The sequence below is a fragment of the Heliangelus exortis genome, chromosome 5 (genome assembly GCF_036169615.1).
Source record: "Heliangelus exortis chromosome 5, bHelExo1.hap1, whole genome shotgun sequence".
Taxonomy (NCBI): domain Eukaryota; kingdom Metazoa; phylum Chordata; class Aves; order Apodiformes; family Trochilidae; genus Heliangelus; species Heliangelus exortis.
In genome coordinates, this window is record NC_092426.1 from 26,755,711 (window position 1) to 26,780,436 (window position 24,726).

At 37.1% G+C, this 24,726-nt stretch overlaps 1 protein-coding gene across 6 annotated transcripts in view; it reads right to left on the reverse strand.

The window, feature by feature from the left end:
- Positions 1 to 23,327, reverse strand: part of NUBPL (NUBP iron-sulfur cluster assembly factor, mitochondrial) — a 71,256-nt gene extending 47,929 nt beyond the window's left edge. Inside the window, exons 1-4 of one of the 6 annotated variants that reach the window (XM_071746162.1) lie at positions 23,056 to 23,327; positions 21,898 to 22,045; positions 18,018 to 18,052; positions 7,009 to 7,099 (exon numbers count right to left, since the gene is read on the reverse strand). In XM_071746162.1, the coding sequence (XP_071602263.1) occupies positions 7,009 to 7,099; positions 18,018 to 18,052; positions 21,898 to 22,045; positions 23,056 to 23,289 (508 nt within the window). In that variant the 5' untranslated portion in view covers positions 23,290 to 23,327. Of the gene's footprint in view, positions 1 to 7,008; positions 7,100 to 18,017; positions 18,053 to 21,897; positions 22,046 to 22,871; positions 23,003 to 23,055 lie in introns of those variants that run through there. The other 5 variants (XM_071746165.1, XM_071746163.1, XM_071746164.1 and 2 more) reach the window with 5 other exon arrangements.
- Positions 23,328 to 24,726: the final 1,399 nt, after the last annotated feature.

The following is a 24,726-nucleotide window of genomic DNA, read 5'->3' on the forward strand; positions in this document are numbered from 1 at the left end:
GGTTTTTTTACCATATCCAAGGCAAAAAAAAACCAAAACCAAACATGAGATGAAAACACTGGAAGCTTATATTTTCCTCCCTGTTAAAGATCTCCAGTTTTACTTGGCTATTTTTGGAATTTGCCACTATAATGGAAGATCAGAGACTTTCTAGAATGATAACCAATTATTTTCATCTTCGTCTTCAAAAAAAATCTTAACAGTTTCTTATCTACCTTATATGGAAGTCACCTGTCTTACCTGAATTTTGGTCATTGAGCAGAAAGTTGTGATTTTAAGTTGTTCTAAGGTGAGTCATCAGTAGTTCAGTCTATCAAAAAAGTAGAACAATTGCCCATTTTCCAGTTAAAAAACCAAGCTACTGATCTTTGCATACAAATTTCCAAATGTTCCAAGGACACTACCAATGCAGATATGCTTGCCAGCACAGACACCACTGCAGGCTACGGGCTATGCTCGGAACACACCTGTTTTCTGATTCATAATTGTTATAAAAACTCCATTTGCATAACACCTGTGCACCCAAAATGAACACTTTTACAGAACAACATGAGGTCAGGAATTACTATCGCATGTTCCAGATGAGGCAACCAAGAGCTGGACTGTAAACCTTGCTCTAACTTATTCAAGAATCCTGTGAATTCAGAGACCGATGTTGTGTTCCCCCGAGGTCTGATGCTCTAACAGAGCCATGGCTTCACTTAGAGCACCTCCAAAGTTGGAAAGTATGTAATGCACAACTGATAGACATGAATGAGTCAACAGTTTAGGTAAATTGTTGATAAATTGTTAAATTTGCAGTGTTGCAAATTGTAAATTGTTGTAAATTGTTGAGTATTTTCCCTTGAAGCTCACAAGTATATCTTAAAGAATTAAAATTTTAAAAAGTAAGACGAGGCACTAACAGAACAAGCTCTATAATGTTATACTACATATTGTCTGTAATATTTAAGTCTGAACAATATTTAGCACATTTAAGCATTAGAACAGCAGCTTTAAAAGTGTGTTTGTAAATGTCATATGTTTAACTATTTCTTTATCTTTCATAGTATGCTATTTAAATGTAACGCATGCTGTAAATGCTCTGCATACATTTATCAAAATTTGAGCAAGTTCATACTTCTACATAATTTATACAAAAGCTAAAGGTTCTGCTATTGCTTGCACAGCTCACCATTAGCTGTGGTTTTAATGACAAATTGCTGTTTCCACCTCCTCACATCTCAGTGATGTCTCCCTGCCTGAAACACAGAAGACATCCAGCACAACAAAACACAGAGACACTGTGCTAGTCAGAGAGATCCACTGCAGAATAGTTTGTGGATTCCAGTTCATTAAACAAGCCTAAGACAAATACAATTAATATGCTATACATACAGACAAGCTGTAACAGATTTTCAGCATGGTCACTTGTAAAATCTCAACAATTTTTGCATAATTTGTTTTTTAATTGTGTACAATTTCATGCTGCAGTGAATACAGAATATCACAATCTAAGTTAAGAATCCAACTTACACAGCACTTTCTGTTAATCACAGTAAACAGTAATTTTTATATGGCTGTTGCTATGTAGAAGTACATGGAATTTACTTGCTGTTTATTTTTAGACTCACCTCCCAAGACCAAGATTCTGTAATGCGAGGATCCAGGTTCCAGCTAAGTACAAAAAGGCTTCAGACTGTACAGGGTTGAACATAAGGGTTTCCAACAACAGAAAGGGGAAAGATGGAAAGGGACAAAGGACAGGAAGAGTAACAAAGAAGTTGGGCTTTATTTGTGTATTGATGTCTCCTGCCACTCCGGATTCCTTAAGGACCCAAGATTTGTACAGGGCTGACAGATTTGAGGGGCTGCATCTGGAAAAGCCATACCTTCTGAAGAGGCAGCTATATTCCATACTCAAATGTGTTTAAAGCACCTCTAGTTTCCTATGCAAAGGCAAGTGAATTCCACTCATGGTGCAGGAAAGGGAAAAGAAGGGCAGAAGAGAGACTCACAGCAACAGGATCCCAGGGCATCCCTTAATAAGACAGACAGCAACCCAGGCCAGAGGAGAAAGGATGCTGTCACCAAAAGGTTAGGCAGTTAGAAATTTTAAATCACCATTTCAAATGTAATCATTGTTTTAACTGCTTATTCCAGAAGCCCAGAATATTCTATGCCAAGTGACAAACTAATTGAGACTTCAAGCTTGATTTCACACTGTGTTATACCTTTATTTGCAGGATTGCCCCATGAGTACTGCAATTTGTATTTTAAGCTTGAACAGCTCCACACAAGGAAGGTTGCATTTCCCATAACAAACCCCACTAACACTGTTATCTAACCATGAAGATATCACAAATACTTAAACCCAGGCAAACAAGCAATGTGACTCAATAAGCATTATTCAATGCTCACAGTTCAACTTTAAGAAACAAATGAATAAAGAAATGTAGCTTCTTCAAAGAGATTAGCTTATCATATTTAGTCAGTCTATCAAACCCATTACCTGAACAGGTTTTCCTTCCCCTTTTTTTCCTCTAGACTACAGGGGATACAAAGATCTGTAAAATCTTTTTCATTAACAGAACTGTTTTGCAGATATTACATCATTAGTCCTACCTAAAAGCAGAAGAACTAAGTGCCTGCTGTGCAAGTCTGGCACAAACAAACTGTAGAGTGATTTTAGTCAAATCTTTGTTCCATTTTAAAGGACTGCTGACTTGCTGGGGTCAGAATGAAAACATAGGACTAGTTTTAAGTATCTTGCCATTTCCTCCCATCACAAACATCTTCCTCATAACCAGTAAAATAACCTACCCACAAGGAATAAAATCAACTAACACAATGTTCAGTCCAAGGCTTCTGTCCTGACACACAAAACCTCTGAGAACATTCATGTTGTCTGAAGCCCTGACTTGCTTTTGTGAGAGGGAGACTGCCCAGGTCAGCCACGTAACAGTGTGACTGTAAATCAGAACAGGGAGAAGCAGGAACCAGAGGGACAGACATTCCCTACACTTTACCTGCAATTCAAGATCTAACTTCAAAAAACATTCCAGTTAACTTGGGACTTTGCTTTCAAAGCTATGGAAAGCAATACATTTGAGTTGATCCAGCCTTTTTTAGGCTTAGTAATGTTAAATATAAAAAAGAAATGTAGTTGAAAAGACAGATAAGGAACAAATGTTCAAAAAAACCGAACAACCAGCTCCTCTGGACACTGATGACATATAAGAAAATTACAGTAAACTTGTCAATTTTCTACTTTAAAGAAGTCCTTCTGTGTATATTAAATATTTCCTTTTGCATTTCACATGAATCTTCTCATACATCCTTCTTTGATTGTATTCTAGTTTTACCACTTGCAAACTGAACTCCTAATTTCAAGATTATGACCATTAACTAAAGAAAAGAGATGCTATCTTTTAAACTGTCACTTTTAGCCTCTAGTTAGTGAATTCAGAAAAAATTTAAAGACTTTTTTTCTATTTTTGATGTAGTCAGCTTCATTTCTATGTTCTCAAGATCCACTCTGTTGCACTGTAGAGAAGGGGAAGGGAAGAAGGACAGCACTGCAAGAAACCCACGAAATAGAAAACATGAAAGTGAAATTGTAAGGTAAAATTACTGAGAAAATTCAGAACTAGTTACGGTTCTTTAATTTTACTTCTAGCAGTGAAGAGGGATAGACTCATTCATTTGTCTGGAATAAGCAAAAAGGTAGATGTGTTGAGCATACAAATAGCATCAGGTGTTCATGTAGGTACATGTATCATGTTGGTATAGTAGCCATTTTGCAATGTAATCCCAATTTGTACAAAAGTTGAACCAGAAAAAAACATCTGTGTATCTTAAGTAAACTTTGTTATGTAATGAATATTTGCTAACCATAAAACTTATCAGAATATTTATAATTACTGCACTGCAGGATTAGCAACATGAGGAGTTAGTATACTTCTGCTTTCTAGTACTTCAAATGTATTTTTACTAGCTACAGTGTTTCAGTAATTTATATTGCAATAGCATTTAATAAAGTCTGATTTGCCATTTATCCAAAACACCTGATCTCAGTAAAAAGCTTTAATTACTACTTTACATTTATCATCTTACATTTTTTTACCTTACTTTTTGGAACTGTATGAATGATTCTACAATAAACAGAACTAATCCAGTCTGAGGTTAACTGTTAATACTCAAAGTGCAGACTAAAATATTTAACACTTGAGTATTCTTCTCATTTTGAATTACCAACACATATTTTAAAGCCTCCAAAACATAAACCACAACTAATTACAAATTCCGAATTATTATTGTGTCACATATGAGACACCTGGGGACCACTCCAGCCATCCAGATAAACAGAGATAAGATCAGTAAAAGTAAAACACAAGGTTTCAATTCAAGCCTCTTTCAAAATAGAATCAATAAAGCATATCATTAGACTACACACAAACTAAAAATCAGTTGTTCACAAATGAGTAGGAAATGGCAACAGCAAACTTTGAAATATTTAAAGCAATCAAATTTAGTTTTTAATTTAAATAATCGTGATGAGATTCCACTGGTAAAGCACAACAAAGGCACCTTTGATCAAAACTACAAGCTGTATCCTTAAACCCCTGTGTATGATCAAGAAACTTCTTCATGGTTACCTCAATAATTATCCTACCTACATAAAATTCTCTCTATTTGACAAGTCCATTCCATATTATCTATTTATAACCCACAAATGGATACACCACAATCCCTTGACACAGTTATTTTCAGAAAAGGTCTTTATGCAGTCACAAGATGTTATATTTTAAATTATCACTTTCTTTTACCAGATTCTGCTACCAGACGGAAGAACAGCAGACATGTAAATATGTCCCAGTGAAAAAAATGCAAGCACCCATTTCTGACTTTAGAATTTTATCAGTAATTCAATTTCTGTAGCTCCTGCAGTATGACTCAACCCAATGGGGCAAGACACAACTACTGGCAGCTTTCTCTCGGAAATAATTTTTATTCCAAATTTTGAAAACAGATGCCCAATAATGATTTTTTAATGTATTATTTTATTAGTAAGAAAGATACTGAGTATATCATAAAACTACAACAAAGTTTTAAAATACTAAAAGCACACTCAACTATTGCAAAGAGAAAAAGCCCACCAAAACCTTCATAATAATTTAAATTAAATAAAGAAAGGTTATATTCATCTGGCAAAACAGCAATATCTTTTTGGAAGTACAATAGTTTTTACTCTCTGCCAACTAGTTTAAATGTTTAAATGGTAAATCTGGAAAAAAGGAAAAAAAAAAAAAAAAAAAGGAGGAAAAATATGAAATTATGCAGTTCACTAATCCAGAAAACAGCTTTTGAGCAAATTATTCAGGGAAAAAATAGAAGTAATGCTTTTATTACTTGTGTTAGAATCATTGCCCCATGTATATACTGTGGCTGATGCTGATATTTATTCCACAGTTAGAAAATCCTCCATTAGTTAATTAAATTCAGTTGTGAACTTATTAACCAATATTTCCCTGATCAGTTAGTTAAAGTACTTTGAATGACACCCTATTAAATGTAAGCAGACTTACCGATGTAAAACAGTTTGCAAAATTAAATTAATGGACTATCTTCCATTTCTACAGTCTCTTTCCTCAGTAAGAACTAATTCATTTTAAAAACTTAAATTATAGCCTAACTATGAAAATTTCTATTCAAAAGTGATAATTGATGCATGGATTTATTCTGTATGGTACCAGGCATCCCTAATCCCTTTTCAGCTGCTACAATCAAAGAGTGCAAGAGTGCTCAGAACCTCCCAGGATTACTCTACAGATTCAGTTAACAAAGGATGATGATACTCGTTTTCAAAAACCAGCCTCACATTGAAGATAGCAACAGACCTTAAACAGACTTTGTTATTGCTATGCTACTAAGAAAATGTTTTAAATTGACTTACTAATTGTTACATATTCAGTCCTAATGCACATATTTAACACAGCACTGCCCAGGTTTATTCCATTACTATACAAAACAACATTTTAACAGAGTTCATGTTTTATTCTTTAAAACCTAGTAAAAAATCAGAGAATAACACTAAATCTCACTATACAAAAATACAAAGGTCATACATATTTTTAACACCTAAACATGCAAATATATACCTATATGTAGACAGCATACATATATACCTATAATGGATCACTTCCTTGCACGCTTATCCTACCCGTCACTCCCCAAAGAAATCCTTGAAGTTCACAAAGCTTTCTATGCCCTCCAAATTCCACAATCAAATCACCTTAATGTCAGATACTTTGCCAGTTGTTACTCTACAGCTTCACCAACTCAAGAGGAGTTAAAGATGCAGAGAGAAGTGAACAGAATTCCTGAAACACAAATTCTATGCTGTTACCAATCCTGGCCCAACTGCTACAGGAGTTTCTCAGCAGACTTGTGTAATGTGCCAAGCTTTTGAAATACACAGATTCATTTTCTGTCAGTCAAAATATAAGGTATGTTCATAAATCCTGGTAATATTTGCTTGTACATTCCACACAGAAGCAGAAAGACGACATTTTGGCTATCAAAATGTTTGTGCTTACAAGTCAGCAATTTCAAACCAGGGATATTCTCCAATTTCTATTACATTTAATTCCAGTTTTTTAACAACATTCAAAACATGCTCAGACAAAAGCTTACAGTGCATTCTCAGCTGTATAGTCAAAATATCTCAGTCACTGAAACTACTGACAACAATGTTCCTTTCCTAACTACACTTTCCAATTTCACTAATAATGCATGAGACTCCCAAAGTCTATGGATCAATATAAAAAGAATACAACTGTGAATATGCTCCTAGTTGTTCAAGCTACCTTTTCATTACTGAAAATAAAGTTAATTCAAAAAATTCAAAAAGCACACTAAGCCTTCATCTTCCATTTACATCCCTTCTGTGCCACACCAAGGAAGCATCAATGCTTCCATGCTCCTCCCTGCACAAAGACAACCACAAGAAAAATCACTTCCACTTACTTGGTGTTAATTCTGGGTTTCCTTTTAAATTCATCATCTTTGGAATCGAAGGTCCATATATGTCTGCATCTAGTAATCCAACTTCTTTTGTCTATATAAGGAACAACAACAACAACAAAGTATTTGTCAAAATGTCTGTCCTCCTTTAGTAAAATTTTAAAACAGGCCATAGAAAAAAACGTATGATCTTGATTTTAGACTATTATACCAGTGACTACAAGTAATTTCAAAACATAAAAACCATGCTTTAATCTTCCATTTGGGTGTCCAGAGTAAACTTTTGCCATCTTGAAAATGGTGAAATGCAAGCCTCTGAAGCCAATAAGGCAGGCATAACTTTTTAATCAAATGCATTTACACAAAAGAATCCTAAAAATATGGGTTTATTCAACTGCATATGGTACATTAGGCAATAAGCTTTAAATAAAAATTATTTCAACTATGTAGTCTAGACTTAAAAAAGATTCCTTTCTATATGATTTTTATAGATACATACATATTCTGTGGAAATTAAACTATTTCTTGTACAGATGGCAAGACATGCTACCAATTACCAAGTTTTGCAAATTAAGCAGTAAAGAGCAAGTCCTTTAAAGTGCTGAACACAAAGTTTCTCTAGTATCTCTGATTTTATGATAAAAAGCTTACTGCATTCAACATTTTGCAAAATTGCAAGCAAGTATGTTTAAGGGCTTGTTTGAAAGATTTAAGCAGCAATGGGAGCTTTTCCAACAATGCTGAATCAGATTTTCATTGTTAGGGTTTCAAAGTTTGTGCTTCATTTTTTGCATGAAGCTTTCGTGATTTGCCATCACACACTAAACCATTTTGTTACCACAGTTTTGATGGGAAAGATGAAAAGATAAAGGCTCAGTGATAGATATCAAGTTTATGGTTAGAAGAGTAAAATGAGGCTTTTAATACAAGTATACAGCATCTCTATCCTTGATCACAATTTTGAAACAAGAGTATTCTGTAGCATCACAAAAATTGGTATTTTTAAAGTAGAAATGCACCTGGACTGAAGTCCTAGGTATTCAGGCCACTACTTCCAAAAAATCTGAACTTAAAAAATGATAAAGAAACTAACTCACAGAAGCTTAGACATGTGAGAAGCAAGACTGACTCTTTGTAATACAACAGATGTAATATATGAGTTTGGGGGTTGTTTCTCTGTGAAGGTTGCTTTCTAATTTTCAGTGTCAAATTTGCCTAATGCAAATAAGATGCCAAATGCATCTTAAAATTTACAACTGAGAAGTAAAATTTGATTTACCTTACATGACTACTATGTAATTGGAAAAGTTTTTCCTATAAAAAAAATCAATGTAATTTGGGTTCAGTTATTCAACATATATTTTTATGAAAGAGGTCACAGCATATGTAATTACATGGATTATTTTGTTGATTTTTTAAAAATATTTCTTTCTGTACAACATCTTGTGCAAGCTATTTCAAGAAAGTTCAGGAGTTACTCTGACAATTCGTTCTACTTCTTGCCTACTGCATGAAAGCTGCAATTTCAAAAAGATTTAAAAGACTTGTTTTATGTTAGATTTTGAAGACATCAACAACATTATTAGAGCTTCTTTGTTCTCGTACAAAATGCATATTTTAACAGATCAGAAAGATTCATGACTCAGTCCCTTTATCTGTGTCACCAGCTAATCGAACCCATCAAAATGTCATCTAAGGTATGTGCTGCTGAATTTATTCTCAAATGAAAGTAAATATTTGCAGAAAAACCTACACATTGTTTTAAACCTGACTGACATCCCTTCCCTCAACGTTTGGAGGGTTTTTCCTTCAAGAAGGATCATGGCTATCCACTGAATGCCTAACTACAGTGCTCTTACAACTCACTAGTTTTGTTTTCAGCCTAAAGGGACTGAGATTTAGGATACCTAAATTAATTAGATTAACCTCATGACCTCCTGGGCATAGTCAGTTCTTCACCACCACAGGCCACTTTTTCTAGGACTCAGCAGGAACGTATCTAAATGTACCAAACTTCCTAGAATGAAGAACAAATACAGGCCCCCTGGACAAAAATATCCCTCAATTACAAATTCCCTATATTAAAATATCCCTCTATTACCAAAGAGGATTTTGCAAATCCATCTACTACTCCAAATTACAAACCCAATCTTAGTTTCAAGCTAACACAATAAATACGACAGTTTCTCAAATTTACACCCTTCCTCAAAATAAGAACTATTCCCATTTCCAACAAGCCTTACTTTTGTTTGTAGATATTGTTGAACATTTGTCTTCAAACAGCAAAACAACAGTTAACAGTTTCTACAACTCATGTTGGCAAAAGCACAAGTGTTCCTGGAAGCATTGTGCTTTCTACAGGATTATAGAAGAAGCAAGGTTTGGAATATCTTTAAATCACTGGCAGAAAGTCACTAAAGAGCCTAAGGTAGGAGGTTTTTTCCTTCACCAAGCAGTTCAACACATTAGGTAACGAGTTCATTCTGCTTAAAACCAGCAGGGTACACAGGAACTGGCCCAATAAACTAAGGGCTTTAACTTCTCCCCACTACCCCTATATCTGCAGTATGCAAGCACTTTAAGAATACGAATAGTAACTCTTACACTTAATGTTTAATTATCTTGGAAAAGCATTATGGAAGCTCTCATGGGATCTTTTAAGACAGGCACAGCACAGTATAGATTTCTCTTCCAGCATTTACAACGTTTTAAATTCCCAAGAGACAAAATCATTTCCGCACACCTGGATGCTGCCACGTGAAACTGTTAATCAGAATTACCTACACCAGATACTTCTCATGAATGAGATTTAATCCAGATGTATGAGTTAATAAAAAAAATTAAATTTATATAAGTTTTTTTTTCACCCATATAACATCCCCACATATAAACCAGCACATCTATTGCTGTATTAAAATAAATCCTAAAAGTATCTATAGCATCAGACAAGGCAAAAAAACACTTGGGCAGAAGGAATAGATTACAGGGAATTGCAAGCAGGGCCAAGAAAAAAACTTGAAAAAAACAAACAAACAAACAAACAAACGAAAACAACCCACAAGCAAACTCTGATTCCTCCAGTGTTCTCTGACATTTTCATATGCAGATAAGTCCCATACCAATGATGGGTTTTTTTCTAAAGTACTAACATTAGGGTTATGAGCAAAGAAATGCAGCACTCAAAGCACACCCAAACATGCCAAAGTCCCCCAGCTTCTACGTGGTTTTGGAAGCACAGCATTCACCACTGCTACAGCCACTCTTGGCACTCTGCAGGAAAAAGATCCAGGTAATAAAACTCCACCATCGTCTTCTGGCTGCATTTTCTCCTTATAAAAATATTTCTATCCTGTGCTATTAAATAAGCAGCATTCTGTCCACCTGGCATTGCAGTAACAAAGTTGAGAACAGCTGTTCTCAAGTTAACAATTCTCCTCCTCCTTACACCTGCCCAGCTGTGGAAGAAAGTTTGAATCAATCTTCGAATTTACTATGCTTGCAAAATACTTTCTAGAAAGTTGTATTTTTTTTTTGGCTGCCTTACTGCAACTTCAAAACAGCTTAAACTCTCAATGTAACTAACCATTCCCATATGATTTAATTATGTATTTCCATGTCACTGGACATATGGCAAGCTACTTTGAAAAAATATACCAAACTAACACATGAAGAATTACCAGCCTCTTCATACAGAGCATACCAATATTCCATCAGGCAGAAAGATCACGAAATTAAAAATAAATATACTGTCAACACATGAAAACATAAAAGTATTCTCTTGGTCTATTCAGCAAAAAGTATACTTAACCATTCACACATGTTCACATTTACTGTATCAATGCTTTTAAGATTTCCCCCTTTTTCTAGCTAAATGCCCTCTAGCACAGGCTATCTACTGCTAGGATTTGCTCTTTCTGCAGTACTGCTGCCAGCTGCCATCTGGTGATCTGATCATTGGTGAGCTCAAGACCACAATAATAAATAAATTAATTAATATTAAAGGGTAAAGGACTCTGGTAAAAAACTACAACTCCTCTTCATCTTCTGCTTTTACATTATTGACTACATAGTCCTTTTACTCTCCTACAATTAATCTCAATAAGGTATTAATTTGCCCAATTAGACCTTTTCAAAGATTTCTGACAAATATTTAGCATAAGGTACATCTGTATAATCACTGCGCCTCGTACAAACACAGAGAAGGTTTCATTCCAACTTAGAAATTTTTCTCACCTACAGTAAGAAATTAAAACAAGTTTTCACAGTCATCAGGTATAGATTCTTTATCTACAAGAAAACCAAATGCTACATCAATAGATAAAGAAGGTATTCCTGCATATATCCCTGAAAGATAAAAAACCTACAGTTCCATTTTGTGCAGTGTACAAGCTAAAAGCATAGATAACCTCACTAAAAAAATCCTTTCCTTTAACTTCTCTGGCAGGACTCCCAACTTAAGTTTAAGTTTAGCCTTTGCACTTGGCCACTGCCTTATCAGCGACAGAGATTTGCAAGACAGCTGTACTCTGAACTAATGAATTTCAAGCTCTGAATTTAGATGTAACAAATCCTTTTGGGTGAAAAAAATTAAAACAAAGTTACTGAAGGTTGTATCAAACATACTCCCTCTATATATTGTCAGAGAGGTCCTGTTTTGCTTCCTTTGCTTTTCCTTATGTAAATTCAAAATATTCAATGCTATTATGTTTGTTCTCTTGGGAAGGTAAACTATACACAGTCTTTGGGCAGATAACAGGTCCATGATAATGACAAAATGATCCATATCTTTCCTCATATCAACTCTTTTATCAGACACTTAAGAGCTGAGTAGTCTCTCCAATATACTTTCTTTAGGTAGGTTTTTATCTTTAGGTACCTTTTTTCATCTTTCACATAATATTAGTGGAAAAAAAATTTCAAGTTCCACATTTTTCAACCAGTTCCATTCATATATCACAGGATTCCTCCACACATACTTCTTTGTTCAGCGGAGAATCTGGTGACATCGACTGATTTCTTCCAAGAAGGGAAGGAAGGAAAGGGAAAAGGGAAAAGTGAAAAGGGAAAAGGGAAAAGGGAAAAGTGAAAAGGGAAAAGGGAAAAGGGAAAAGGGAAAAGGGAAAAGGGAAAAGGGAAAAGGGAAAAGGGAAAAGGGAAAAGGGAAAAGGGAAAAAAAGAGATATAAACAGCTGTTAATCAACATTACTGCTAACATCTCAGAGACTCTGAGAGCATTAATTTCATTTTTGCTCATCTTCCTGAGACTGCTTTCCATATTAGATAGGACATCTGTATCCCCACTGGACATGAAGTGGATGATATTTTACTTTGAAGTAAACTCTGTAGACCACCAAAATCCCCTGGTGTTCAGCCTGGGAGGGATGGAGGCACAGGTTAATGAGCCTGTCCTAAACGATGAAGTATTCCCTACATTAGAAGGGCTCCCAATATTCAGAAGCTGCAGCCCATTTCAAAGACAGATATTTCAGCTAAGTGCAGATGCAGCTATTTTTAAAACTGGTGCTCTTAATACACCATCAAGACTCTCAATTTATCCTCTTAATGTCATTATAGACTTAGAGCTAATCCTAAACTGCAAGGAGCAACACATAGGACAAAAGGGAACTTAAAATCAGGATAGGCTCTGGATTCCTCATTTGACATACTGGCACATGAATAGCCATCCTTTATTCCCTAATTCCTCAATTCTCTCAGCTGCACACTAATTAAGTGCCTAGCTGTAAATTGGATTAAAGCCAAAAAAGTACCAACAAATGGAGTTTTCTCATTCTCTATCCCAGAAGTGCAGACTTGTTTGGAACACTCTCTTCTACTGGTTTAAAGACCCCTTTTCTTCATATGAAGGACTCCTGACTTTCTGTCAGCTACAGAACTTCTTTGGCACTTTTTTCCTACTAAGCTCCTACTAGGATTTCTAAATAATCAGATACCAGTATCTCAACCTTGCCTGGCCTTCTTGCACTTTATGTATCCTATTGAAAAAAAATTTCAATAAAGCACGATTTTAATATGAATTGTCAATATCCAAAGCAGAATATGAAACATCACTAAATCTCTACAGAATGTCCCAAGACTTCCACTCCATGCCAAATTATTATAAACATGCTTCACCTTTCACATCAGTCTGCCTGACACCTGCACTAGGCTTTCAGTGATTTAAAGACCCAGGGTGCATGTAATTAACACTACCTGAAATACTTCAACTTGAGGAAAATAAAAAATACTTCATTTTTTTAAGCATATGGTCATTTGATTAAAATAAAACATCTTAAGCGGCTTGTGTTTAAAAATATTTTTACTCATTAATTTTTTACTTGAAAAACTAAGATTTTTTTAAAGCTTTATACTTGTTTTCTCGGCTGATCTAGAAGCTGAGCTGTTGCTGCAAGATAATGCAAAACAATTCTGTTATCTCCAGCTTTGTGAACTTTTTAGCATTTAGAAACAAGCATGAACACCTTATCTTTAGCAATTAAAGTCTTCTGATTTTCTAAGCAGAAGTAAAAATGCCTAGATATCAAACCCTAATAAATAGGAAAGCTGCACAGAAGGAAAACAAAATAGGTCAAACCTTGCCTTCACACTGTAATTGTTCAGTGAAGGAGCCCATTATAGTCTAGATTTTTCTAGATTTTTTTTGTTCCACAATCATGGAACTTTTTCCTTACCACAAAGAAATGTATATACATTGCAATGTCATCTGTTAATGCTGCGCTCAAATGGGATTCTGTAGACAAACAGCTTAATTACAGGAGTGTAATATTTGAAAAAAGGTGGAATGTAAACAAAGTAGGCTAGGTGGATTTTGAGTATTTTTAAATTATTGTGTGTTGTTTCATTAAATACACATTTTAAAATAACTAATTTTATTTCTATAATAGTGAATTCACATGAAGTCTCTTCTTATAATCACATAGTACCTATGCTATAACATCCTGTATTTGTGTGAAATCTCTTACTGAAGCATATTAGGCAGATATTCACACCAGGTCTCTGGTTTAAAAAGAACCAAAAACCAAAAAACCCTGCATTGTCACATTTTGACTGTGATACTGTTTGAATGTTTTTCATTCAGCTAACCATCTAATTTGCCCAGCTTTATTTATGTTACAAGGCAATGTGTTTGGCCTTTTGCTGCCTCAGTTAAAAGCAACACAAGAAGAGGCCTCTGCTCCCCCTCCCACCCCCCAGGATGCTCCCCGTCTATACAGAGCCATTGATGATGGTCTTACACTTAAAACACTACGTTGCTCAGCAACCAGTGGGTTTGCTTGGGAAAACACAGGCCATTCCCTAAGACTAAATCATCCTTGACCAATAGTTCAGTTTTTGGTCCCGCCCTGCTCTCCTGACAGAATCTGGCTGCAGTAATTAAAACTGATGCCTTTAACATTTCATCCTATAGTGAAAAATGCCAAGTGGTCCTGGAAAGAAAAGAAGAGTCAAAGGAAATCGAACTGGAGAGCTTGCCTCATCGTGACAGCACAAGCACACTGCCTCCCAACTGGATTTGTGCCATCCTTAGTCATGCACAGCTGGTGTTTGCTCACTAAAATACTCTGTTCATAAACAAGCAATCTCTATGCTATTATTGCTGCCATCTATTAATTCAACTTGTTTCTACTATAATAAATCCTCTTTGGCCAGGCAGCTTTCATAAATAGTCATTCTAGTCTGAATATGAATCGTCCTGGCATGAAACCCAAAAATTCTTCCCAAGTGCTCCTAGGGGAGTGCAACTGGCTGTTGGTACATCAAAAGAACGAGAAGAATCAGCTTCAAACTAAGCAAGAAATTAAAAATGGGACAAAAGGGTAAAACTTTGTTATGTCTCAACACAAAAAGAACACTGTATAGATTTATAGATCTTGGTACTGGCACAAGAGCTTATAATTCTTAACTAATCCATCTACAGCAGGTAACCCAGGGTACCAAAAGCCTAATATTGCAGAAAAGGGTAAGAAGCTGCCCCCTTGCCACTCTGGCTTTTTATCAAAAAACCCAAAACAAAACTCAAAAAACCTACCTTGTCTTGGATGTGGTGTCTGGGCATCTAAATTAATTCTGTCTTGATTTACTTTGTAACCATGAGGTTACATGCAAACTGAGGACCAGCATGCAAAACCTGAACTGTTCAGTTCTAGTCCCAGCTCTGCCAATAACACTACACCAATGACAATGTCCAAGGCTCTGGAGATGTCTTAATACTTCAAACCATCACTATAATACCTGAAAAAGCTAAAAGCTTCCATATTAAAAAAAAAAAAAAAAAAAAAAATCTATCTACAGAAAAGGGGGGAGGTGGTGGCTTTTTTTTTAACTATAGAAAGTAGACTTTTAAAAGAAGATGGAAGAAAACTTTCCTTTATTAACAGGACAAAAAACTCCTTTATGCTTTGACTGTTAATCTTCTTCCATCTTATGACACTATCATACAACAATAAGATGTCATAGCTGTTACTGAAAGCAGCAAGAAGCCACTGTAATCCAATCTCATCTGAAAGCATCTTTCACAGATCTCCCTTGCCAGAAAACAGTTGTTCTCAGTAGTATGTGGCCTGTATAATCTTAGAAAAAGAACACCTGAAAGACCAGAAGGACAGCATATTTTACGTTATTTAGCTCTACTATACTACTTGCTCTGAAAATATAAACACCAAACCTGTAACAGCAAGAATGTCTCTAATGAAGGAATAAGCACAGGTCATCATGACAATAAAGGTCTATCTTAATTCTCATGTCCTTTCCTCCTTTAAATACCACATTAAGTTCAAGAACCACTTCTTATAAGTCTGTATTTTGCTTATAAGACACTGTAATGAAGTTGAAGGAGGCTTCTGAAGCTCTGATCTACTAACAGAATCATTACTGCTTCCCCAGAAAGAGTTGAATTTACAATAGTAACAAAGGCAAGGGAAACCACAGAAAAGTGATGCAAAATCAGTAGTTATTAAAAGTAAAATGAAGAGGTCCATCAATGCATATCTGAGGTCAAACAAATTCACTCTAAACTTCAGCAGGAAGCATCACTGGATTTTGGAAAAAGAGCTCTTATCTCTTTTACCATAACAAAGCTGAACATTGTGGTGAATCAAGGTCCCAGAGATACTAATTTCATAAATTTGACTCAAAAAACTAGTAAACTGAAATCAATGGAAGTACAAAAATTAAAACACCAGCACATTCAAGCTCAAAGACTCAAAAGAAAAATTATGTACACCATCATTATCCTGAAGAAAAAAAAAAAATTGTGTGAGAAAACAAGATAAGAGTTGAGTTTATTTATTTTCACATTTTCTAACCTGTAGCTTCACTGATGCCCAATTTCACCATGACAGCAGCTTGTTAAATTGTGACCATCAGTTCATAGGACTCACAGATATTTCATCAATTACCACTGTCTTTCAAGAGGCCCTGGCCTCCACCGTTATACCAACACATAGACATGAGATCAGAAATTACTAGTGCAGTCCATGTTTACTTAAATTTCTTGACTCAATTTAATTTAAAATTATTTTTCAGTACCTGATTTCCAAATAACTCCGGCAACAATCTCTTCAATCATTTTAGACTATGGTCTCTCTTATGTGTGCCCTTTACAAGTGTTTTAATGAGCCACTGAAGTGATGCATCATGCTATTATGTTTAAAGCCAGATGTTTAACTCGTAATGAAAGGGTATAATCCCACAACTTGTGTATACCAGAATTACTAAGAGATGCTTCATCTAAATATGACTTTAAAGAATGCAAAAATTGTATGCTTGAAAAGTATCAGGCAAAATCCTAAAAACACTTAAGCTGGTGCAGAATGTTACATGCAGTTAGTTGACATGGTTTCCATGGAGCTACTCAATGACCATGGCACAACACAGATCACACTGCAGGATCTCATTCATTTTGTTAAAGTATCAGAGCAAATGCCATGTTCTAAAAGTTAATTAGAAGGAACCATCCAAGCAGTTTTGCTGTTCGAGATGACAGATTTTTCTCTCAAATCAAATTAGTCCAGCAGCACATTTAAAACACAGAATTAAAAACTGTGAAATATCAAGACCAGACACCATTACAAACAGTACATGTCACATAGCAGAATTAAACACTCTCTTCCTACCAAGTATAACTGATTTATAGAATTTTTTTTTATACCTTTTACAAAATTCCTACAGGAATTGTGCAGATTGTATCTAAACCTCACTCCTCCTACCTGCTGTTTTCTTTTACTCATCTTTTACAATGAGAAAAAGACACTACAATTACCAGATTAACATACTTGAGGATACTTTGTTTTTAATGAATGCTTTATGAACTGAAAATTTGCATTATACACCCTCACAAAGGAAGAGAAGTTTGCTTTACAGTTTACCTCTGTGGCAATAAATGTACACGACAGAACTACCCCTAGTTTATAGCAGCAGGTGGTCATAAGGAAGACCTGTGGTTTTCACACTTGAGTGGTTCCAAACTAATACTTTGAGCAATATCTAACCATGCAACAATACTTTGTCACTCCAAAAATACCTTTCCAAGCTTAGGGAAAGCTTGGAAACCTCCCTTTTTCCCTCAGCTATTTATATATAAAGTAGTTTTACACATTAATTTGTCCAGGAAAAAAAAATGTTTTGGACTCCAACCAGCACTCACTCATATTTTTATTAAGTCAGTTCTCAGAACTGACAGAATTATTTATCACTCCTCCAACCTGCACAAACATCCTCTACTATGTCTGCACATCCTCACAGAATTGCAGCTGAACTCAAGACACACAGTGGAAAGCCAAACCCACATGAAGGATAACTGTTACTAAGTCATTCATGGTACTGATAAAATATTAACAAAGTAACATCAATTGAGAAGTGCCTGAAAAAACATAAATTAATTGTTGGACTAAATACTTTGATTTACTGTATGTGACTGCCCCCACCAGTAACCATTTTATTTATGATTCACACCCTTGTTTCACATGCAGGCTGCTGATGAGACGTTCACCTACCGAATCATTTGCTGCTAGGGCGAGGGCTACATTTACTGCAAGAAAAAGGAAGAAAAAAATTATTAAGTACAAGAAAACTGATTTCCTAAATATTGGGAATGTTATCATTTCTAACAATAATAAATATAATAAAACATACAACATTTACGAACTGCATTCATAATTCTTTGTTCTTAGCTTCTAACACCTCTACAATATTACTAGTTTAAGTGGATATTACTATAAAATTAAAACAATCCTATAATTCCATATATAGAAAAACAGGATGAAGCAATTAAAGACTGTGAGGTTGTTTACAGGTTTTACATTTACATCAATACCTAACTCCCATAACTAAACGGCATGTGCAAGACTGCTACCTTCCAATGGCTCACCAGCTTCAATTATGTTGGAAGAGCTCTTTGAAGCCTCAGTGTAACCAAATAGTAATTGCTACAATCCAAGCAATACCACAGAATCCTAGAATGGTTTGGGTTGAAAGGGACCTTAAAGATCATGTAGTTCCAACTCCCCTGAATGGGCAAGGACATCTTCCACTAGACTAGACCAGGTTGCTTAAAGCCCCATCCAACCATGCCTTGAACACTTGCAGGGAGGGAGAATCCACAGCTTCCCTAGATAACGTGTTCCATTTTCTTTCCATCATGTTTTAAAAGAAGAAAAACTAAACCAAACCAACAACAAAAGAAAAAAACACACACAGACAGACACCTCTTTCTTAGGTAACATCTTTTGCTTTCTTTACACCTTGCCGCATCCCTGTATCATAGAGCCTTTAAAAAAAAAAGATTAGCTGCAGGCAACCTTGTTCTACTGGAAGAGAGTGAAGGTACTGAGAACAAGTTGGGGAGCCAAATTCACAGCTTAAAGAATATAGTATTGAGAAAAAATTGTTTCTTTAAGCAAAATGGTGAAGCTAGAAAGGGTAACTGTATAGCTGACAAGGAAAATTGTACAGACCTCCCTAGGCAGCACACAGCCTCTGCTTACTCCAAAGCTGATAAAGGATATGGATTTTGTACTTCAGTTTGCTATTTAAAAGAATGCCTAACTGTTCCCTGAACTTATCAGGGGAAATTTAAGATAAGAAGAAAAAACAAGCAAACCACTGAAAAATTAAAGGGAAAAACAAACAAACACACAAAAAAATCAGTGGCAGCTCATGTCTGAAGAGGCACCAAGAAAGCAGCAGGTTACTCTGCACACTGTCTTAGAAATGCTTCATATAGCTATAATCTTCCTATACAATTATCACCTGTGAAAATTAAAGTATGATCCAAAATGGTTCTTCAATAAAGGATATTCAACTACTGAAGAGGAAAATAAAAGGAAGACAGTAGGAATAATATAGTGGAAATCCCTGAGTTTTTTTAGCTGGATATCTTGCTGGACACCTCATGTTCTCTGCTAAAACCCAGCTGACTCTGGCATTCTCTTGTCTTTGTATTACCTCAGTTCCAAGAGAACACAGAGGTGTGGCACAGGACCTAACCTGACCCTAAACATTCATGTTGGCCCTAACTAGTAAGTTCACATAAACAGGAGTGTAGGAGAGCAAGGTAGATACATTCTAGAAATTCAATCCACCTTTTTCTCTTTTTATTTTTTTTTTAAATGTTCACAGCCCGCTCCAAGGAAAGTCACCATGGTATCTCCACATATGTATAACCAGCCACCCAGTACCAAGAATGACACACAAGAAGATTAGTTTGGAAGGTTTATTAGTTTGGACTTTTTCACTTCCAAATCCAGTTTGGCCCTAAGAACAGTACAGATGAATCCTCAAAATGTTGAGCTAACAGTACAAATGAAATTTCTTGGCCCAAACCCAGCTGAGTGTGCATGAATCCAAGATATGGTTAATCTACATCATCAATAAAATATGTATAGATAACTAAGATTAACTCTTCTGAAAGGTAACTTTCAATACTTACACTTCAATTTAAGTGGCATTTCACACCTAAAGAATGCCCAGAATCAAGAAACATTACTTGATACCGAAAAAGAACAATAATCAAATACTGTTGTGATATTTGCCAAAGCCCAGCCTTGTGTCCAGGTTGGCTGGATGAATAGATGGATTTTGACCTCTAACATGAAAGGCTGTATTTCAATAATAGAAAATCCTACATACAGAATAAAAGCATTCAAGAGAAAAAAAATAAAAACAGTTAATACAACTGAGACACATCTGATCATGTCTTGACTTTATCAGCTCTCCTGAACAATAATGAAAAATCTCTGCCCATTAGTCTCTGCTAAGCATGTCTGAAGGCCAGGACAGTTGGTAAAATCAATAGTTTTATTTTCCTCAAACTGCAGGATTAACAACACATGAGCAAGAACATCAGCCATTAATTTTATTCAACTTGCACAGCTGAAAACAACAACAGTTTCAATAAATTAGAAAACTTCTTTTAAGACTTTCAACTCTTCTCATGACTACAAGATCAATTTTCTACATTATTCTCATCTTCTGGGTAATCTAAAGAGAGGACAGGCAAGAAAATAACAAAAAACCAAAACCAAGACATCTTCATTCAGATAGTACATACGCAGCAGAATGGTGGTAAAAGCCAGAAACTTGACAGAAAAGAGACAGGAAACAAACCAACCATATGGGTAAACTTATACTGGGAGTGGAGAAGAAGAAGAAGAAAAAGCCAAAACCAAAAAACAACCAAAGTATTCAAACATGCATTGAAAAACATTTTCCTGTAACACAATTTCCTCTTCTAACTATTGATTTCAAACCAAAAAGTGCTAGAAGCAACAGACACCACAATATGAAAGTAATACACAACAAACAGAAAGAGCTATTGAACAGAATATTCACTTGTCCTGAAATGGAAAACCAGAGCAACTGATGAAACAAACACACTGGGACAAAGAATATGAAAAGTCCTGACAGTCCTTCAGAGACATGCAGACAATAAATTAAGATTATATTTTCTGTGATGCCTCAGGAATTAGAGGTCCATACCACCTCTAATTATCACCCTCCTTGCTTTTCAACTCCTGCTCTAAAAATGAGCCAGTGGAGTTGTCGCCAAACATAATTTTAAGCACAAAATTAACAAATCACGCTGTGCAATATTTTTGTTCATACAAGGTATACAATCAATTGTTCATCTGAAAAAAAGACATTCTCATTTTAATAAGCAGGAATCTTGATTCCTTTTTCTTCTCAACATTATAAATTAATACAGCAACATTTGAATGGCTCATTTAAATTCAACTCTCACTTAATGTTTGTTGAACCCTGATTTTTTTCTTTGATACGTATGGGTATGAGATTTTTTAAATACAGGTGTTTGTACATGTGTGATACAGATATGTACAATTACATATTACGTATTGATATGTACATATTGATATTACAATTACATATTGATACGTACAAATTACATTTAGACATACAGATCTTTTCAAACAGATCTTTTCAATATACATCTTTTCACCTGCAGTATTCCTAACTTATGTACTATCTTGTTCTACAACCTAGGAACCGTATGGCTTGAGAAAAAGTTATTCAAAACCTAATGGTGGGGCTGAGAAAAGAGTTCAAGGTGCTTCACAAGGCTCTAATCATTCTGTGTGGTTTTTAACTACTGTTTCATCTTTTGGTCATGAAACATCTATATAACAAATAGCTGAGAAAACTGGACAGAGACTTTCAAAGCTGTTTGCTCAGTCTGCACCTCATTGAAAGCCAAGACCTCTGTACCCACGTAACTTCTGAATAGATGCAACAGGACTTGAGAGGTGAAGAGCTGTTTAGTGGGGCTCAGTTACAAGGCATGGACACAAGCGCTCAAATATTCCTTATAAAGTATTACAAAACACATAACTTAAACAATTAATAAAAATAAAATCTTACCTGCTGTTGTTGATTTTCCAACACCCCCTTTTCCAGAAGCCAATACCACCACCTGCTTAACCCCTGCTATGGGCTTCTGTTTTGGCAGCCCGCGTGACAAGATACGGGCACGTTTGTCCCTTAGAGCCTCATCCCTGGAGCTTGAGGACTAAAAAAAAACAAAAAAAAACCAGAAAGCAAGTGAATGAATATGGTCCAACCTGCAGTTTGCAGTTTTCCACAGAGAAAGCCCAGAGGGATGAAGCCACATCAGAAATTTTGACTTAAGGTCAAAACACACTTAGCACACAGCCTGTCCCAAAGGGAGACTGCTGCACAGGTGGACAGGAACAGACGGGGCCCTCTTAATAATCAGCCCCCTGGGCACTTTGTTTTGACAGTTAAATATGATCAGTCCTAACACCAAGAAGAGAAAAAGAATGAGCACCTGTGTTAAAATAAACCAAAACACCACATTAAAAGTTGAAAGCTTTAAAAAACAGACCTAGCAGTCTTTCATGTTACCAGTTGCTTCAAGCTCAACAAATACAGCAAACAGCTAAGGACGAGAAACCCTGGGTGCTGAGGGGCCGGCGAGGCATCCGTAGCTTCCACAGGGCTGTCCGTGCCCTGAGCTGTGCCACAGGTGCTGCACAAGTGCCGGCTCGATGGAGCAGACCTCACGCCGCTGTTACTCCCCAAGAGTCCCCTGGGCTGCATGGCGGACGGACCAACCACCAGCCAGCAGCCTGCACTTTCACAGGTTCCTACTACCACCTACTACCCGGTGGCCCAATTCTGTCACCAGTAGCGGCGAGCGACCGCTTGTTACTTCCACACAACTAAGGTCCAGGAGAAAGACTCGGCAGGTATTCGCACCCTTGTGTTTGGTCCGACCGCCGCCCCCAAGCACCCCGCGCCGCGAAGCCCTGCGGCGACCGCCTCCCCACAGGGCAGCCCGGCAGCTCCACGACGCAGCCCGCTAGGACACCCACCCCAACAGGCGCAGATCCCGGCTCCGGCGATCCTCTTGCCTCCCACCCCCCGGAGCTCGCCCACATGCACACACACAGCCCGGCCCCCCGCAGCCGGCGGGCACGGCCGCCGCGCTCGCCTCCCGCCCCGCACCGCCCCGGGGCGGACCCGGCGCACGGCGGAGAGAGCTCACGCATCACTCACCGCAGAATCGGCAAATGGAGCGGCGCAAGCAGCGAACCCGCCACTCGGTCCGCTCCGCAGCGCCCTTCCAGCCCTCCCGCCCCCGACGGGAAACCGGGCGGCCCGCAGCGCCCAACACCAGGCGGGAGACCCCATTCCCGCCGCCTCTCCCGCCCCCGGCGCGCTGAGATGGCGCCGTCTCGCCGCGCCTCGGCCCGCCCACCACGCCGGGTCGGGCCTCTCCCAGCTCGGCATCTGCCCCGATGCACGGCGGGGACAACCAGGAGGGATTCAGCAGACGCATAGGAGAGTGGAGAGCTCGGTGAAGGTGGGGAAGTTTGCGCTGAGAGAACTGCTGAGCCTCCTTGGTGGAACAGAGCAAGGCTAAAGTGCCGAGCGGTGGCACTGCGAAGCAGCAGCACGAAAAAGCAGCAATTTGCTGCCGTCTTTAAGCAAGCTGGGCCCGAGGGGGAAATAGTGGGTGAAGAAAAGCAACAGCAAATTGGTTTGGGGTTATGCCTTATAGTGTTATACTTGTCCTCGCAGAATCTCGTTCTGCTGGGCTCTGTGGCACTCCTTGGGCTTCTCGGTGATTTTTGAATTCTCATCTTGGCCCACAAAATGGTTGGCCGAGAACTTGGTCCCTCTTCGGTTTCTGTCCTCATTCTTTGGGTCATTAATTAAAGAGCAGAAAAGACCTGTAACTAAGATGGCACCTGCTTTTTTTCCAATTAATTTTAATGCTAGTGAAGAAGCGGTAAATGTGTTCTGGTTATAGTTTTGGTTTTCCAGGCGTTTTACACCTAATCTGTGGAGGTTTCATCAAAACCATATTTCTCTTCCTTATGTCATGTGACATTTGTTTAAAGCTTTAAGATACACATCAGTTGCTTCTCCCACTTACAAGGCTTGTAACTACATTGAGGAAGGAAATAAGATCAGTTTGGCATTATTTTCTCTTGTTAATTCCATGATAGTCCACTTTCATATCTGGTATTACAGAACTAATTAAGAGCTTGGCAGTTTCAGGCCATCAGTTTTCAAAGATACACTACAGTGTAGATAGTGTCCCTTGTTGGTATGTGTTGTAGTATATAACAGATCAGAAGATTATACACTAAAGTATTATTCTAAACATTTCCTCTTCTTCACAGTGAGCAGAATTTTCAACACTATTTTAAATGTGGTTTTTTTACTTGTATTTTTAAAAGTGCTAGTCAAGCATTTTGCTAAAATACACCATTTTAAAGGCTTACTCCAGTGCTCAGCTACCTTTAAAAAATTACAACTATAAAAATAAACTTTTTGCTATCCTTTATGAGATTTTTGTTTAACCTTTCTTTTTTGTTGTGCCCACGTGAGCATATTTTGCATAGCTAGCACGGACACCTGAAGAGGTCAAACAGTTTCCCAAGAATTTACCCTACTGCCAAATCAAAATGCAAAAGTACACTGAAAACCAATGAGCCACTTCCTCTTGAAACTGTATTACAGATCTACCTCAAGGGCCTTTGCTCACTGCCTCAGGAAACCAGATTATCTTTTGCCTTGCAAGAAATTTGTGTAATTGGTTTTCCTACCTTGAGCAGTTGGAGGCAGTGTTTAAGTATAAAATGCTCTCTATCTTACAGGAAATTAATTGGTACTGCAAGAGCACTGGTAGGCATACAGTTCAGATAACCATCACTTCGA